We start from the raw sequence: 19,017 nt of genomic DNA, 5'->3' as shown, positions 1-19,017 counted from the left end.
ACTGCTTTTCTAGCTCTTGTCCCACTGCACTGAGTTGCCTATTGTCTGTGTCAGATGGAAAGTGACCTAGGAGACGGGACCACACTGGGGTTACACTTGTCTCCTGGCTGACCTCAGAGTCAGTATGACTTTGTCAAGTTTTATGACTCTGCAGGTGTAGGTAGAATCAGCCAGAAGGGATATTCTGTTTTCTTGCCTTTGTTTTCCCAGGAGAGCTGGAGGTTGCCTAGTTCCAAGGGTCAAGTGGGCAGAGTAACCTGCATCCTTGCAGCCCTTACCTTTTCCACAGTCTGGCTTGGCCTTCTTCCCAACTGCCCTTTGTACTAGCCTAGATTGAGTTCTCATTTCTGGCAATCCCAAGTGCATATTTTAATGATTGCATGCAGCTTTAATATTTAATTGAAATTAGCTAATCTTTAATGGCTTTTCCTGGTAACTGCTTCTGCCCCACCTGATCCGTGCTGAGCATGTCCCTAGGCTTCATAGGTCAAGCCTACCTCTGGTGAATTTTCTGATAGGAAAATATTTGGTTGGGGAGTATTCTCTGCCATAAACTGTTGGAGTATAGTTCTGTTGAATCTTAGCATGTTAGAGTTGGTAGCAACATGGAGACAGTCAGGCTCAGCCCCTTCCTTTAGAGACAAGGAGATTTAGACAGTTGAGATTTTCTTGGTTGAGGCCACACAACTAACTAGATACAGAGCCTGGACCAGGACTGGGGCTTTTCCCTACAACCTCTTCTTGTGTTGCCTGCTCTCAGTGCCTCCTGCTATAGGATCAGCCCACACACAGGTGAGGAAGATCTCTTTTTCCTTTGGGAACAAACAAGGGATTACTTTTCTTTCCCAAGTTGCCATTGAAATAACATGCACTGATTTGTTAGATAGTGGTGATATGAATGCGACCTTATCCTTTGTGAGTAATCCACAAATGAGTAAGGAAGGACCCCAGGCCTCCTAGGAGTTCTGAATGAGGAGGAGGTAACAGTAACACTTGGCACAGTCTTGCCATCAACTGTGGATGTTGTCATTGCGTTTTGGGGTTTTGTGTTGCTTCATTCATTTTGAGGCTGTCCCTGCCCTCCCCACCCCCCACCCCCTACTTCCTTGTAGAAGCACCACCTTTAACTGCCTGTGAGAGGGCTGTCAGCAGGATTCTTAGATAGGATTCTTAGGCTGAATATTTCATTTGGTTTGTTTTAGCCTAGAGTGCCACCAGCTGTAAACATTAAACAAAAAAGAGCTATTTTTTCCCCCCATAGCGTTTCTACTTGTAAGAATGAGCAGAGGTCTCAGTTTGTTTTCGCCATGAGTGCAGCAGTTTCTTGGTGCTTTTTGCATGATGCATGTCATACACGATGACTCATAAGGTAGGTGTGTGATATTGTAAAGGCGGAAAAGGGGCTTAGAGAAGCCAGTGGCTTATAAAATCACAGTCTGTACTTAGGAAGCAGAGCTGGCCCATACCCTGTGTTGTATGCCAGCCTCCTTTCTCTTTCCCAGACTGCTTCACCTCCTGCTTCATGGGCTTGCTCTTCTTTCCATCTCAAGGTTTAATTAAGCACTTTTTTTTTTCTGAAATAATTCTACAGGTTGATGTTCTTAAGGCAACAGCCCTTCCTCTGTTGAAACAATTTGGAATTGATGGTGAATCATTTGAGCTAAAGGTAAGAAGGTATAAATTGTTGGCAATTTGTGTGAAAGATTTTCTTAGCAGCTCACATTGGAGGAGCTGTATGGCTCAGTGTGTGTGTCACATTTGAAGTCATCATTTATGAGAAGATCCACAGGATTCATGAACTAAACATTGCAGACTTGGCGTTGAAAGGGACCCTTTAGTAATGACAAGAGTAGCCTACAGTTACATTGCACTTGCTTTGTGGCTGGCGATGTTGTGAACCTTGTACATGTATTAACTCTCTTACTCATAACAACTCAGCTAATAAGTAGAGGAGCCAAGATTCTGCCCAAATTTATTTTAAGTTGCATCCAGAGCCTCCCAACCTGAATGTCTCTGAGAATTTTCAGTACATTACTTTAAAAACCTAGTAGAAGTAATTAAAGCATCTGTTTGCTATTTAAAGGAATTACATCAATCCAGTGTGATAACATTGGATATTTTAAGCTGTTTAGCATCTCTACTTGTTAAATTGATGTTTTTAAACAAGGGAAATGACTTCATTTTTATTCAGTAACATAGTTTTGATAGCTCAGTTAATTCCATAGGAGGAGAAAAGGGTTCCTGATGGTTAAGAAGTGGGCTGATAAACTAGGCCAGGCCCTCATTTTAAGGTTGAAAAACAGATGCTAGTGGTAAAGTGACCTGCCTGGCTTTGACTGGGACTTGCAGGCTCTGTGTCCACTGCTCTTTTCATCATACCATGAGATCTTGTTCAGCACGTGCCCCTTGAGCTAACATAAGGTGCTGTTGATATTGAAGGGATTGGCAAGTTGGGTATCAAAGAGCTGTCTGCATTCCAAAGAGCTCCTTGGTGTAAACCAACCAGGTTGGGCATCTTCCACCCTGCTGAATCCTCACCTCTTCTTCCTCGTTGTGCATGCAGATTGTGCGACGGGGAATGCCTCCTGGAGGAGGAGGTGAAGTGTTGTTCTCATGTCCTGTGAGGAAGGTGCTGAGACCCATTCAGCTCACAGATCCAGGAAAGATCAAACGTATCAGAGGAATGGCGTATCCTTTGCATTTGCTTCAGATTTCTTGTTTATTTCTTGCTTCACAGCAGTTTACTTTTTCCCAGGTTACTTGTATTTTAGACCACAGTCTTGGAAAAGTCTTAACAATGAATTTGTGATTATTGGCTAAAATAGGACATTTTATTATTTACCTCATGATGGCTAGATTGATTGGTTGGTTGATTTAGTTTTTCAGTTAACACTTAAGCAAACAGCTCCAGTGTTTATGATATTCTTCCTTCAGAAGAGCTCATTGTCTATTGAAGGAAACAAATATGCAGATACATAATTCTACTGTAACATGAAAAGTGATATAGATGATGTGCAGTGGGTTGGGGAGCTAAGAATAGAGAGTGGCAAATTTATCTGGAGGATGTGGGAGGGCTGAATAATAATGAATAATATCCCCCATTTATTAAATGGTTACTCTGTGTGCACTATGATCATGACATTATACACTTAATTTTTAATTTATTTTTTAAAAACCACTGTATTGAGGTATGACTGACTTAAAAAAAACTCTATATTTAATGTATACAACTTGAAGAGTTTGGAGGTAAACACACACACACACACATACACCCGTGAAACCATCAACACAATCAATGCTGTAAGCATATCCATCATCTCCAAAAGTTTTCTTCCACCCTCTTTATTATTTTACATTTTAAAAATTTTAAATTTTTTGTGGTAAGAACTACTTAAGATCTACCCTCTTAGGAAAAATTTAAGTTTACAATTCAGGCATTGTGTTACACAGTAGATTTCTATGACTTAATCATCTTGCATAACTGAAACTTTCTACGGTTTGAATATCTCCCCATTTCCCCCACTCTCTCTCTAGCCTCTGGCAACCACTGTTTTATTCTTAGCCCCTGTGAGTTTGGCTATTTTAGATTCCTCATCTAAGTGGGATCCTGTGGGTTTTATTTTTCTGGGTCTGGCTTATCTCATTTATCGCAGGGTCCTCTGGGTTCCCCATTTTGTCACAATGATAGCATTTCCTCCTTTTTTTTTTTTTTTTTTTTAAGGTCGGATAATATCCCGTTGTATGTAAATATCACTTTTTTTTTTTTTTGTAATGGGCATCCTATACAGAGGTGAGGTGATATCTCATTGTGGTTTGATTTGCATTTCCCTGATGATTAGTGATGATCAGCACCTTTTCATGTTCCCGTTGGCTATCTTTTTGAGAGAAATGTCTCTACAGGTCCTTTACCCATTTTTAATTGGGTTATTTATTTATTTATTTTCCTATTAAATTGTGTGCATGTTGTATCTTTGGAATATTAATCAGCTTTATCAATTTCAGACATTTTCTCTCATTACATAGGTTGCCTTTTCACTTTGTTGTTTCTTTTGCCTGTGTTTTTTGGTATTACATTCAAGAAATCATTGCCAAAGCTAAAAGCTTTTCCACTGTGTTTCCTTCTAGGTGTTTTTACAGTCTTAAGTCTTGTTTGTCTTTTATTCATTTTGAGTTGATTTTTTTATTGTGATTTAAGATGAGTCCAGTTTCATTCTTCTGCATGTAGTTTTCCCAGCACTGATTATTGAAGAGAATGTCCTTATCCCATGGTGTGTTCTTGGCATCTTAGTTGACAATCAGTTGACCTGATAGGCATAGGTGTATTTCTTGTCTTTCCGTTCTGTCTATAGATCTGTTTTTATGCCAGTACTATACTGTTTCGATTTTTGTAGCATATTTTGAAATCAGGAACTGTGATGCCTCCAGCTTTCTTCTTGCTCAACAATGTTTTGACTCTGGAGTCCTTTGTGGTGCCATCACATAAACTTTAAGATTTTTTTTTTTCCGATTTTTATAAAAAAAAAAGTCCCTTTGGAATTTTGATAGGGATTGCATTGAATCTGCAGATTGCTTTGGAAAGTATGGACACTGTAACAACACTAACTCTTCCAGTCCCTGAACATGGATTATCTTTCCATTTAAGAAGTCTTAAAATGTTTTCCATCAATATTTTATAGGTTTTTTATAATGATTTTTATTATTTCATTGTAGCTGATTTACAGTATTCTGTCAATTTTCTACTACACAGCAAGGTGACCCAGTCACACATACATGTATAAATTCTTTTTTCTCACATTATCATGTTCCATCACAAGTGACCAGACATGGTTCCCAGTGCCATACAGCAGGATCCCATTGCTTATCCATTCCAAAGACAGTAGTTTGTATCTGTTAACCCCAAATTCCCAATCCCTCCCACTCCTTCTCCCTCCCTCATTCCCTCTTGGCAACCACAAGTCTGTTCTTTTTTTTTTTTTTTGGTCTTTTTGCCTTTTTCTAGGGCCGCACTTGGCGGCATATGGAGATTACCAGGCTAGGGGTCTAATTGGAGCTGTAGCCACCGGCCTACGCCAGAGCCGCAGCAACACAGGATCCGAGCTGCGTCTGCAACCTACACCACAGCTCACGGCAACACCGGATCCTTAACCCACTGAGCAAGGGCAGGGATTGAATTTACAACCTCATGGTTCCTAGTCAGATTCATTAGCCACTGAGCCACGATGGGAACTCCAAGTCTGTTCTCCATGTCCATGATTTTCTTTTCTGTGGAAAAGTTCATTGTGCCATATATTAGATTCCAGATATAAGTGAAATCATATAGTATTTGTCTTCCTTTGCTGCAATTGGCAATATTTTACAGTTTTTAGTGTATAAGTCTTTCAACTCCTTTGTGAAATTTATTTCTAAGTATTTAGGATTGTTTGCTTGATTTTCTTTGCAGATAGTTTATCAGTGTTTAGAAATGCAACTGATTTTGTATGTTGATTTTAGTGTCCTGCACCTTCATTGAATTCATTAGTTCTAATATTTTTTTGTCTTTGTTTTGATGGCATTTTTCAGGATTTCTGTGTATAAGAACATGTCATTTGCAAAAAAGGTGGCTCTGCTTTTTCCTTTCCAATTTAGATGCTTTCTTTTTTCTTTTTTTTTTTTTTTTTTCCTGCCTAATTGCTCAGGCTAAGGCTTCAGGTACTATGTTGAGTAGGAGTGGCAAGAGTAGGCATCCTTACTTTGTTTCAAATCTTATAGGAAAAATTTTCAGTTTTTCACCATTGAATGTGATGTTAGATATGGGCTTTCTTTATATGGTTTTTATTGGGTTCAGGTAAGTTTCTTTCATACTAAATTCATTGAGAGTTTTCATTCATGAAAGAATGTTGAATGTTGTCAAATGTTTTTCTGCATCTACTGAAACAATGATGTTATTTTTATCCTCCATGCTGTTAATGTGGTGTATCACAGTGATTTGCATATGCACCATTCTTGCATCCAGGGATAAATCCCACTTGGTCATGTTGTATGATTATTATGTACTGTTGAATTCACTTTGCCATTATTTGTTGAGGATTTTTGTATCTATGTTCATCAGAGATATTGGCCTATAGTTTCTTTTTCTTGTGTTGTCTTTGTCTGGCTTTGGTATTAGGATGATGCTGTTCTTATAAAATGAGTTTGAAAGTGTTCCCTTTTTGATTTTTTAGAAGTTTAAGGATTGGAATTGATTCCTCTTTAAATGTTTCATAGAGTTCAGCAGTAATGCCTCTGATGAAGCCATCTGGTCCTGGGTTTTTTCTTTGTTGAGAAGTGTTTGATATTGATTTTTTGATTACTGATTCAGTCTGTTTACATGTTATTAGTCTGTTCAAGCTCTCTGTTCTTGATTTAGACTTGGGAATTTATGGGGGTTTATTTATTTCTTCTAAGTGGTTCAATTTAATGGCATATAATTGTTCATAATAGTCCCTTATGATCTTTGTTGAGTTCTGTAGCATCAGTTGTAATGTTTCCTTTCATTTCTGATTTTATTTGAATCTTCTTTCTTTCTTAGTCCAGCTAAAGGTTTGTCAATTTCTTCTATCTTTTCAAAAAACCAGCCCTCAGTTTTGTTCTTTTTTTTTTCCCCATTGTTTTTCTGTTTCATTATTTTCTTCTGCTAATTTTGAATTTGGTCTGTTCTTTTTCTTGTGTAAAGCTAGGCTGCTTATTTGAGATCTTTCTTCTTTTGTACAAATAGTGTAAGCACTTTATTGCTATAAAATTCCTTCTCCATACTTCTTTTGCTGCATCCCGTAAGTTTTGATATGTTTGCCTTCATTTTCCTTTGTGTCTAGATATTTTCTAATTTCCCTTTTGAACTGTTTGTTCAAAAGTGTGTTTCTAATTTTCATGTATTTGAGTCCCCCCCCCCTTTTTTTGCTGTTCACGGTATCTAGTTTCATTCCATTGTGGTTGGAATACTTGGGGTGATTTCAGCCTTCTTAAATTTGTTAAAACTTGTTTTGTGACCTACCATGGGATTCTGGAGGATGTTCTTGTGTGCTTGAGAAAAATGTGTGTTCTACTACTGGTAGGTGGAATGTTCTATGTGTTTGTTAGTTCTATTTGTTGTGTTGTTCAAGTGTACTGTTTCCTTGTTGATTTTCTTTTTGAATGTTCTATCCATTATTGAAAGTGAGGTAGTGAGGTCTCCTATTATTGTATTACTACTGTCTGTTTCTCCATTCAGATCTGTGCATGTTTGTTTTTTATACTTAGGTGCTCTGATGTTGAGTGCCTATATTTATAATTGTTATAACTTCTGGTTCAGTTGACCCTTTTATTGTTATGTAATGATCGTTGTGACTTTAAAGTCTTTTTTTGCTTTAAAGTCTTTTTTTACTTAAAGCAAAAAAAAAAATACTTTTGCTTGATTTAAGCATATTCACCTCTTTGTATGGACTTCCTTTTTCCATGCCTTCACTTTTAGCCTGTTTATGTCCTTTTATCAAAGTGAGTCTTGTGGACAGCAGTAGCTGAATCTTGTTTTTACCCATTCAGCTACTCTTTCTTTTTTGATTGTGGAATTTAATATATTTGTAGCTTATATACTTTATTCTTAAGCCTCAGAGTGACTCTGAGTTCACTTACATCCTCTTCTCCAGAAGAAAAAACTGAGATTTCAAATGCTTAAGGAATTTGTTCCCATGTCACATTGCTAATAATGGGATTTCAACCCTGTCTCTGTGGTCCAGGCTTTTAACCTCTGTTTTTCCCTATGGAAAGGAGAGGACATTTGGACTAAGTCTCAATGATTAGAGAATTGTAAGGTGACACAAAGAAGGAGGAGTGTTTCAGGCAGAAATGTGGTCCTGTGTGGAGGGAGCAGTGCACAGTGGTTCTGGGGAGTGACAGGAAATGTGTGTGGCCTGAATGCAAGTCAGTCAAGGGTGTTTGGTAATAGAAGATAGGACAGGAACCTATGAAGATTGGAGGCTGTGCTGAGGGGTTGGCATTCATTCTAAGTCAGTCATTTTCTTCTGGAGAGAGAATTTACTCATTAAGTGGATAACTCTGGTGATACCTAAAGAACTTTTAGCCATTCGGGGCTCATTGTAGAAGTTTTTTTAGGTACAAGTTTTAAAAAAAAAATGCTTCAGGACTTCCCTTTGTGGCTCAGTGGAAACGAATCTGACTAGTATCCATGAGGTCACAGGTTCAATTCCTGGCCTCGCTCAGTGGGTTAAGGATCTGGTGTTGCTGTGAGCTGTGGTGTAGGTCACAGACTTGGCTCTGATCTGGCATTGCTGTGGCTGTGGCCAGTGGCTACAGCTCCCATTCAACTCCTAGCCTGGGAAACCACCGTATGCCTTGGGTGCAGGCCTGAAAAGACAAAAGACAAAAAAACAAAACAAACAAACAAAATTTATCACCTAGTGGTGATCATTTAGAGACAAAGATAATAGGGAATTATTGTGCCCTAAAGAGAGCCCATGTGGATAGTGACTGGGAGATGGGGGAGGGCTGCTGGTTTATAGAAGTCCTAGGGGCAGGAAGGCAGGATGACTTGGATGGCTTTGATGTTCCTTACTTATGCTCCTGTTCACATAGTAGCTACAGATGCTTAGGGTGGGTGTGATAGGATAGGTGGTGGTGAAGATAAGCACAGTTTTATTCATGTTGGGTTTAATGGTTGCAGGGAAAAAGGTTGCTAAGTCTAGAAAAGACTTATTAGAAATTAGGAATGAGAACCGTAATTTAGGGGTAAGGGGAGCTAGAAATAAATGGTTTAGACTCAGCTACCATGTAGAAGGCAGAGGGAGGCAGGAGGGTGGAACTCTGAGAGGGCACTAAGACTTGAAAGCAAAAGCGAAGTAAATTCTTCCAGGAAGGAAGTCTGTGGAAAAATCAGAGAGGTGAGAGGAGAATACAGAAAACCCAGCTTCTTGGAAGCCCTGGCCAGTGCCTTACAGGGCCCAGAAGAGTAAGCATTAGGATGGGGGCCAAGCTGAGGGGCTTACAATAGGCTGCTACCTGATAGCCGGGGAGCTCTTTCCAGAGTGGTAGAGACAGAGGTTATCCACCAGTACTGCATTGTAGAGTGACCGAGGGAGATGGTGAGGAGCCAAGGCCACTCTTTGAAGAATCTTGCCAGGAAAGTGAATAGAAGGGAAGGGAAAGTGTTAACTTAAGGAGGAGAACTGAGACGATTCCCACCGTTTTTACTAGAAAGGTTGTTAATGATTTGAGTGTTTTTATAGGTTGAGTAAAGTAGATTTACATATGAGGGAGACTGATAAAGTAACAAAGTGAGTAAAGCACTAGTGATGGAGTCACACAGATGTGGGTTCTAACTCTGGCTTTGCCAGTTACTGGTGGTAGGATTTTGGTCCCAAGCTGTGGTTGATGCATTTATCGTTGGACCCATTTATAATTACCATGTGGAATTATAATGAAGGTTACGTGACGTAATAGATATGTCGTGTGTAACACTGAGCTGGTATTTGGTAAATTGTGGCTACTGTTTTATTTTTGTAATTTGAGAGGGAGAAGATTGAAAACTGCAGACCTGTGGTAAAGAGGGCTCTAGATGGAGCTGTCTGACGATGGTTGGAAGGAGGTTGAAGGAGTTTTCAGTTTTTACCGAGTCAGGTTGGGTTCCATGATAAGGGGATCAGCAGGGGTTTGATAAGGGAATGTGCCAAGGATGGTAAAAATGTGCTATCACAGTGACATAGGGGGTCACTATGGCACTGGGTGGGAGTTTTTGCCCACTGGGGCATGGTAACTGAAGATAAGAAAAAGGCTGTGGGACAGCAGTAAGGGCTCAGCTGAAGCTGAAATGTGGTGTCAGCTGCATGGCCGTGCAGCTGCATCAAGCAGCAGTTGGCAGTCTAGAAGGAGGAGTAGAGAAGGCAGGAGGGCCATTTTCATCCAGGGATGAAGGATGAGTGAGTCTGGCTGAAGGATGGGCTAGAGGGAGTATTGGTGAGGTGTGCTGTGTAGAACAAGAAATTGTGTTGAGGAAATTGTGTTGGGGGTTTCAGATATTAAAAGTGGTAGAATTCTAGGTGCCAACAAGATCTGGCTAAGGGCAAGTGTTGGTGTCGGGGCCAGGGGCTGAGGAGGAGGTAGCTGCCTAGGGTCAAACCATAGCTTTTGCTGGGGGAATGTCACAGAGTAGGGTAAACCACAGAGTATGCTTCTTGGGGTAATAGGGGGCTTAAAGTCAAGTTTTGTATTTATCAGGAGGTTTGGGGGTGGTCCTACTTGGAGGAAAAGATGTGTGGAATGGACTCACTTTTTTGAGGCTCAGATGTTAGAATGAACAGTGTGTAGTGAGGACAGAGTAGGGTGGGTTGCATCGCTGCAGGGCAGAGAGAGCCATTGTCGAGATAAAAGATGAAACTTGAGGTGCTGCCCAAGTTCTTTGTAGGGATCATCAAGGACAGAAGAATTTATAACAAAACTTCTCTGGATTGTGGTCTGTTCTTTACATGGCTGTCCCTGGGCCCACCTGTGTGCCTATAAGGAGAAAATGGGTAGGTGGGGGAGAAATGGTTCCTGACCTAGGGGGCCCCAGGTTGATGAATAGTTACATTGACATCCCAAGGTGATGTTCAACTCATGATTCTCCAATTCTGAGGAGGTAGCAACAGATTATAGAGAAATGGAAATGTGAATTGAGTAAAGGGGTTTTGGGGTTTTTTTTAAAACTAAATATGCCTGTTCTGCCTGACCCATGTCAGTTATTTATAGCTCCACCTCATTCTCATTAACCCTGTATTCACTGCATGAAGCATTCCAAATTAAGCTCTGTTGATGGCCATTAAGATGTCTTCTGTTTTTCACTGCTGCCAAAAATGCTGTGGTTAATGGCTTTGTACATCAAGTCCTACACACTCTTAGGACTATTTCAGTTTGTTTTTTCTCATTTGAGATTTGTTTCCTCAGTGCTGTGCATGGCAGTAAACTCTGCTTGGAATCCATTCTGTGTAGTTTGGAAATGTGGTTTCTAGTGTGTGATGTATTTGTTTTGACAGAGTCCTGTGGTAATAGCATGGGTTTATGGAGGCTGTTGCACTGGGTTCCTGTCTCTGCTCACTGTACCAGGTGTGCAAAAGCCTTGTACGGTTTTTTTTTTTTTTTTTTTAAGCCTATGATGATGATGATGCCAAGAAATGGGGAAGACTCTCAGGTTGTACAGGGTTTTTACATAAAAGCTGAAAGAGCTTTGGTGCCCCGGGTACCTGGGTTGTAATGTTGTTCCTCCCTAGCTTCTCTCTGGTGTTCTTTGAGCCTTCCCTATGTAGGCTCAGCCAGAAGGACACTGGTGAGGGCCCAAGCTCCTCCCCTTCCTTGAGGCTGGGGTAGGACATCTGAACATTGTCTGATGCAGTACTTACTCTCGAGCCTTCTTCTAAACTCACCACCAAAAAAAAAAAAAAGTCGACACAGCACCCTTGCCCAGATCCCTGTCTTCAAACCAAACATTCCAGCCACTGGCCTGCATAGCTGCCCATTTCATAAACACCTCGAAGGAATTTGGGTTTGAATCAAGATTGCCTTTTGGCCAGTTTTGGAACCTGAGAAAAAAGCCACCTTTGGAGAGAACTGGTTTTGTGGTTTGTTACTTTCAGGGCTAGTTAACTGTTGGGCTGAACTTGAAGGTTCAGTTCCCCATAGGAGGGCTCATGCTGGGAGAGCTAGCCCTGCTCTTTTGGGGTGTTTGTCATTTTAACGGAGGTACCCCCTCTCACCCCCAACACACACACACACACACACACACCCACAACCCACACCCACACCCACACACCCCAACATCCTCCCACCCACACACGCACTGCATCTCTCTCACTGATTGGCCTGGGAGGGAACTGGTGCTGCTTCTGCCAGCAGCTGTGACTGGACAGTGTCATTGCTGTTTATTTATTGCCACCCACTTGCATTCTTCCCCCTGCCAGAGAGAGAAAGGAACACTCTGTTTTAGTTTTATGATGCTGTCTCAGTAGCTTGTGATTTTGAACATTAGATTAAGAAGCAGGGGTAGAGGCAGAAGAGAGGTGTGAGTTGGAATTTGTTGGACAATCTGGTTTCCTTTCTCTGACTCTAGGGAAGGTACTAAGAAATTAGTCTTTTCCCCCTTAACCCCCCCCCCCTTAGCTTTCTCCCACTTGTACCACCAGGGCGAAGGGCAGGAGTTCCATGGGGACTGTATGTAACCAGGAACTTGTCTTTCTTGGGTATGTTCTAATACAGTATTCATAAATGGGCTTCAGGACGTTCGCAACCCCCTGAAATTATCTGTAAAAGTGTGTGTTTCTTAAGAGAGGGTTCATAACTTTCATCAGATTCTCAGAGTTGTCTCTGATTTCTGAGAACAGAGAACCCCTACTTTGGGATTCGAATCTTGGACTAACAGTAGGAAAAGCAAGAGTGGACACTCACTGGGCTCCAGCCACATACCAGTTACCACTAAGCACTTTGCATGCATTCTTTCATTTGAGCCTCCAGACCCTGGGAGGAGAGTATTTTGATTATCCTTTTCTTACCGATGATGAGGAGGAGGCGCCAAGTATAGCACATTAGACCCAAAATGATGCAGTTTGCTGGATTTGACCCCAGATAGTCTGTTTCTAGAAATCTTAGTTGTTCTTGGTGGGGCCTTCACCCCAAGCCAGATAGCACCATAATGGCTCTGGAAAGCAGCTGGCTTTAAAGTTCCTTTCTTTCTTTACTTTACTGCCTGGATTCTAGAATAGGCTTCCACTGGTCCTGACTAATGCTGTTATCCACCTGGTTTCCACTTCTCTGGCGGTGGGGGAGTCGGGGGGGGGGGTCAGGGGGAGAAGATTGTCTTTGGGAAGTTGAATCTGTTTTAATTTTGAATCTTATTCTGTGACCCACTGGTCCTCAGTGTGAGCCCTGGAACCAGGAATCCGTGGTCATTGCCATAGGGTTACTGTGAGCGTAAAATAAGATGATGGTCGTGTACCTGAAAGAACTTTGGAAGCCATGAACGCTGTGGGATTATGTCAGGATAGTGACATCTGTATTCAGCTGGAGAGAGTGGGCAGCTTCAGGCTTCAGAAGGACAGAACCCTCCTGGTCCAAAGGGTATGAGACCTGGGACTGTTTGTCTAAGCTGCCTGTGGTCAAAAGTACGTTCTGGACAGAAGTGATGTAACCGTGCTGTGTGTGTGTATTGAAAAATCCCTCTTTGCTCTTTCCTCATTTTGGGTTTGTCCTTTGAGTCAAGTCAAATATTTATCGAGTGTTTCTGAGTACAAAAGTAGTGTATGAGAGACTTGTAAGGGACACAGAAGTAGAGCCCCTTTCCTTAAGGAGTGTGCGGTCTCATTGAACAGCAGGGACAGCATGGGTGCATGTGAAGGGAGACGTGTGGTAAGTTCAAGTGCAGATCGCATTGGGTGCTGCCTGGAGGATTTCAGGAGAGAGGGGACTCTGGGCTAAGAGAATAAAGGCAGGCACACCAGGCTGAAGAACTTGGACTCTTTGGTTGGAAGAGATGGGGGGTGATTGTGATGGACTGGGGGATGAGCACTGAGTGGACTAGAGGGTCTGATCCCAAGATCTGGGAAGGCCTGGAGTTACTGGGAGATTCTCCCCATCCCGAACATTTGGTGGATAGTCAGGATGGGTCAGGAGGGAGTGAGATGCCAGGCAGGTTCTTTGCACAGTTTCTGCAGCTCAAATGAAATTTTAAGTGTGTTGTTGACAGTAATTTTGAAACAGTTGGGCTGGAATGGGCAGACCACACACCTTGTTTTCCCTGTTGGACCTGCTGTGTAGGGTTTGGATCAGAGTAGTGGGAAGATCATGTGTTATTACTTCTTCATTTCTTCGGTCCTTGTCCCATATACTTAGCCACTCCTTGACCATACATTGAATAGTCAAAGTGCTTAGTACATGCTTTTTATTTTTAATTGGGAAGAGCTAGTGTCTGTAATAAAGTCTAATTTTAGGTAATAGTTTCCACTTCCTCAAGCACCAGTCTTTTCATTAGATTTTCTCATGCCCTTCTCCTTTCCTTTCTGAGGGTGCTCTGTGGTGAAAGTGCTAATTATCAATATTTGACCACAAGGTAGCAATTGTGAGGAGCCTGTATCATCCACAAATGGAATCGTCGACACTTAAGTAATTGACAATAGGCTCTTAACGTTAAAAACAAAAACCCATTTAGATCTTTGCAACCAGCCCCAGGATGCTCTTTCACTAATGTTGTTTTGCTTTCCCTGTCACAGTACCAGGGGGAGGATTGGGTGTGGATTAGGATTGTCCCAGGTCAGGACCAATGTGGTATCTGTTCTGCGCTTAGGTTCCTAAGAGAAAAATTCAGTGATTACAGAAGTGGGGATGGTCTGAAAATACTTCAGAGGGAGCCTGGCTCATACAGGGGCTAATTGCCTTTACTTGTTCCAAAATTGAGGTGAACCATTTCTGGGGGAGGGGGAATGGGGTAGGCATTCTAGAGAAGGGTTGGCAGCTTTTATTTTGCATTTTCCAAGTGTCCATATTGTTTGTGTGTTTTCTACTAAGAGCTTTTTCTAACAATAATATACAAATTAAATAACAATGCCTAATAATAAATAAAAATAATGTAAAAATTGAGTTTTGGTACTACAAAGTGAATTAAATACATTGGAGAATAGAATGGAATTAGAAGTCCCAGTTTGTTATTGCAGTTCCACAAATATTTGTTAACTTTATGACTGACTTTTCTCTGTTCTGGAGTCCAAGCAGAATGACACCCTTAACTCCAGGTTGCAGGTACTCAGTTCGCGTCTCACCTCAGATGGCAAACCGGATTGTGGATTCTGCCAGGAGCATCCTCAACAAGTTTATACCTGATATCTATATTTACACAGACCACATGAAAGGAGTCAACTCTGGAAAGTAAGTGTCTGTGCCTTTTCAGAGCCTAATTCTGCAGCCACTCTCATCATTTTTGTATTCCTGTTCTGATTGAAGCTAACTGAGGTTGGTGGCCAGAAGAGGATTGATTCAGGATTTTTTTTCTTCCAACTTACTGCCATTGTCACCACCAGGTGACACTGACTTTTGAGTACCTATCACATGGAAAACATCAGTGTGCCCAGTGCTGGATGATGAGGGGTTGAAATGCCCAGCCTAGGGGAATTAAACCCAGCTATTAATAAACAGTACTTCAGACTTTAAATCCCATCTGCCCTCTGTTCCCACAAAAAATTAAAGTAAACAAGTTCTTCCACCCTGAGTAAATTATAGTTTAAGGAAAAAAAAACCCTTTGTTGGTCTGAGTGCCAGTTGACTTCTTTCTCCATCAAGGGGAACAATATCCCTAGAGCCAAAGAAAGTTGTTATTACAAATTTGAATTTGGTCTAGTTAGAGCATTTGCGGAAAACCTCACTTTAGAAAATAGCAAGTTAATGACAATCTATATAATGAAAATCCCTGTTTTAGACTTGGTTGTATATTTAGAAACTGGTAAGTTAGGGAAGTAGTTAAAAACCTAGTTTTTTAATTATGGAAATGTTGTGTACAGAAAAATCAAAAGGTTAATACAGCGAACACCTGTTTTTTCTTATACTCCTTATATTCTTATATTCCTACTACTTGTGGTTAACAATGAATATTTTGCCAAATTTGCTTTACTTGTATGTGGATCTCTTCATTTTTTTTTTGTTTGTTTGTTTTTGTTGAACCATTTTCATGGGCATGCCAGGATCATTACACTTTGAATCTGAAGTTTTCAAGTTGTATCTTCCAAAAGTAAGAACATCAGAGACTGACTCTTATGGGTTAAGAAATCAGTTTTTTCCTAAATTGTACCACAGCTCATCCTTTTCCATACCTCTTCCATCTGAGCTTTCTTTTAACTTCAGCAAAAGAAGGAAGGAGAGGGTAAAGGAGCAGGCAAGTGTACTGTGGGTTCTCTCTTTAGGCCCAAGGAAAAAATGAAGGTAATTTCAGAAATGCGTGGTAGCTCATAGTCCAGAGCAACAGAGGTGGTGGTGTCAGAGGTTAGAGTTGGGAAAGGATTTGTGTGCAGAGCTGGCTCTTTCTCTGGGGATTGGAAAGGTCATTGATGGTCCCAAACCTTTGGCATATTGCTCAAACCATCGATGTTTTCCTCATTCTTAATGTGGGAGTGATAATGCATGTATCCTTAGGTTACTGTAAAGATGGAAAGACCACATATGTAAGCCACTCATGCATATATGAATGGTACATAGTAGCTGCTACAGAAATGGTAGCTGTCAATGCTGTTGTTTCTCTTCCCTACTTGGCCACAGGACTAGAGTTATGTGTCAGCCGTTCTCAGGGGGGAGGGGATGAGGAAGGGTGTGGGACGGACAGGTAGCAGCAGGCAGCTGTGTGAAGGGCCTGATGTCAATAGTGCCTTGTCCTCTGGCCTCACTCTTCAAAGAAGCAAAACAGACCTGAAGGCCCTGGTATCCCCAGCTAGAGTGTGGCTTTTCATGATGACATTAACTCAGCTAGCCCTAGTGCTGTTCCAGGCCCATACCTGCTAATAATGAGTGGGAAGCTCACACGTGAATGGGAATGTGGGCATAATGTAGCCTCATGGTTATCTATCAGCTCTAAGCTCCACTTTAAAAATTACATGTAAAACCAATGCATGATAAGCTTATGTTTGTTTTCTAAATCTCATGTTACAGATGACAAATGGTGACCTTCCTTTTTCACTATGAAATTATAAAGTCATATGCAGGTATTTCTATGATTCAATGAAGCATCCACAGAAGTTAGGCTTTTATTGAAGTCTAGGAGAGAAAGTTATGTGTGGCTGTGGCCTGAAACCTTGGGGTAGCAGCAGTTCTCGTGGCCTATATTGGCTCTATTTGTCCAGCGTGGTCCCTTTTGGATTCTCTCACGGTTATGACTTTTTTAAAAAAAATCTAGTCCTTTACTAATTAGAAAGTTTTTGAGTCTGTCATTTGCAAACTGTACTAGTGCACATCTGCAGTGAGGTCACTTAGTGACAAGATGTCTTGTTAGCATAACTTAAAATAGGCCTGATAATACACATATGCCAAATGGGGGTGGGGGTGAGATTGGAGTGATGTACATAGAGTTAATATGTTATCATGTTGTTTCCTATAAAACAAATGCAATATCAAATGGAACAACTTGATTATATAAAGTTCACTGAAATTACAAGAACACACATCTCAAAATTTCACATGGATGGAAGTTCTTAGGAGAGCACGTAAGTGAGTTAGAGTGGTGATGGAGGCTTATCTTCTGATTTTCCCTCCCTCTACCTTCTCTTCATTTTTGCACACCACTGCCTCTGAGGCTGGGCTGAATGCCCCCTCCCTCCTCCGGTCAAGTGACTCATAGGCAACTTGAGATTGTGCTTTAAATGTCCCGAGATGTTGCGGGGTAGTATGGGGTTAGATTGTTAAGTGTGACTCAGTGTGCCCTGAAACCCATATTCTCACTGCACTCCCTTCACTTGGCAGGTGTTATTAACCTTTGGCTGCATAGAAAATCAATTTTTTTTTTTTTTTTTAAGAAATAAGGACTGTAATTCCTGCTGTGACACAGTAGGTTAATGATCTGGCTTGTCACTGTGGTATTGCCTGTTTGATCCCTGGCCTGGTGGAGTGGGTTAAGGATCTGGCATTGCCATACCTGAGGCATAGGTTGCAGCTGCAGCTCGAATTCGATCCCTGGCCTGGAAACTTCCTTCCATATGCCACACGTGTGGTTGAAAAGGGGGAGAAAAAGGAATTAAGAACTGACCAATACAGTTCCTCTGTATCATGAGCTCCATTTCCTCAACTGTAAGATGGGAATGGTAATATTTACCATTTATTTATTTAGTGTCTGGTCCCTAGCTCAGAAGCTTGCAGAAAGTAGGGGCTAACTATCTGGAAGCCCTTGTTAGTGTAGTTCTGTGTGGTGATTGTTACAAGCTCTCACTGCAGGATCTTTTACAGTGTAGGGTGTTGGGGAAGGTAGGGGCAGGGAGGGCTAATGGAAAAAGCCACGCACATTTCCACCTCCCTTGGTTCTGCCATGTGTGCCCTCACTGAACCGTGTATATTTGTAGTATAAGCTAGTAGAACTGTAATAACACCTGATGTACCTGGACAGAATGCTGTCAAAAATACGTTTGTCTTCTCTTTCTTTTCACTGGTGAATGTGAACCCTACTTCTTTAACCTACTGATGCCTTTAAATCCTCAGGTCTCCGGGCTTTGGGCTGTCCCTGGTTGCTGAGACCACCAACGCCACCTTCCTCAGTGCTGAACTGGCCTCCAACCCCCAGGGCCAGGGAGCAGCGGTGCTTCCTGAGGATCTGGGCAGGAACTGTGCCAGGCTGCTGCTCGAAGAAATCTATAGGGTACGTCTTCACCCTCTGCTGGTCTGGGAGAGGAGCCATCGGGAAGTAGTTCTTTGCCTCTCATTTTATTCGGTAGCAACTTTCTCTTCTAAGGGCCTCAGTCAAGAAGTTAACCTCTTCCTATCCATTCATGGATTAGCTAAACTAGTCAGTGAGCAGAGACCCAGCCCCTCTGGTTTGGGACATATGGCAGGTAAGTTTTAAAGCTTGGGAAGGCAGAGAACTGAAACAGTCATTCGGAACAGAGAAGGTAAAAAATGAAGCAGGTTAGGTGGAGACAGGCCAACTGAAGAGCACACACTACCCTGATCAAAGCATGAATGGTCTCTCAGCCCCCCAGTTGTTGTCATGGGGGAGTAGGGGCACATACTTTTCAAGATTTTTCAAGAGAAGCTAGAAATCTGGATTTGTATGTGACAGCTCAGGTGGAAAACAGTGCCAATAGGCTAGATTTTGAAATGTACTCTGGAGCATAGAAGAATGTCTAGGCAGGACTAGCCTATGTCAGAGCATAGTGGGGGCTTGGAAGGAATGAGAACATAGGACAAAGAAGTGACACAATGGTGAAGACAGGACTGCACTGATTGTCATTTTGCTTTCTGCATCCCTGCTGGTGGCACGCAGCTCAAACCAGCCTGGCCAAGCCTGTCCTGTCAGCTACCATA

The 19,017-nt window shown here is 41.6% G+C and overlaps 1 protein-coding gene across 1 annotated transcript in view; it reads left to right on the top strand.

Moving 5' to 3' along the window:
- The window catches only part of RCL1 (RNA terminal phosphate cyclase like 1), a 60,679-nt gene that overhangs the window by 26,702 nt on the left and 14,960 nt on the right, over nt 1-19,017 (top strand). The window contains 4 exon segments of the mRNA XM_047767686.1: nt 1,592-1,666; nt 2,564-2,688; nt 14,767-14,892; nt 18,196-18,352. Of these exon segments, the coding sequence (XP_047623642.1) occupies nt 1,592-1,666; nt 2,564-2,688; nt 14,767-14,892; nt 18,196-18,352 (483 nt within the window).

Source organism: Phacochoerus africanus, chromosome 2 (assembly GCF_016906955.1).
Source record: "Phacochoerus africanus isolate WHEZ1 chromosome 2, ROS_Pafr_v1, whole genome shotgun sequence".
In the NCBI taxonomy this organism is placed as follows: Eukaryota; Metazoa; Chordata; class Mammalia; order Artiodactyla; family Suidae; genus Phacochoerus; species Phacochoerus africanus.
This window is presented reverse-complemented; position numbering and strand designations above follow the sequence as displayed.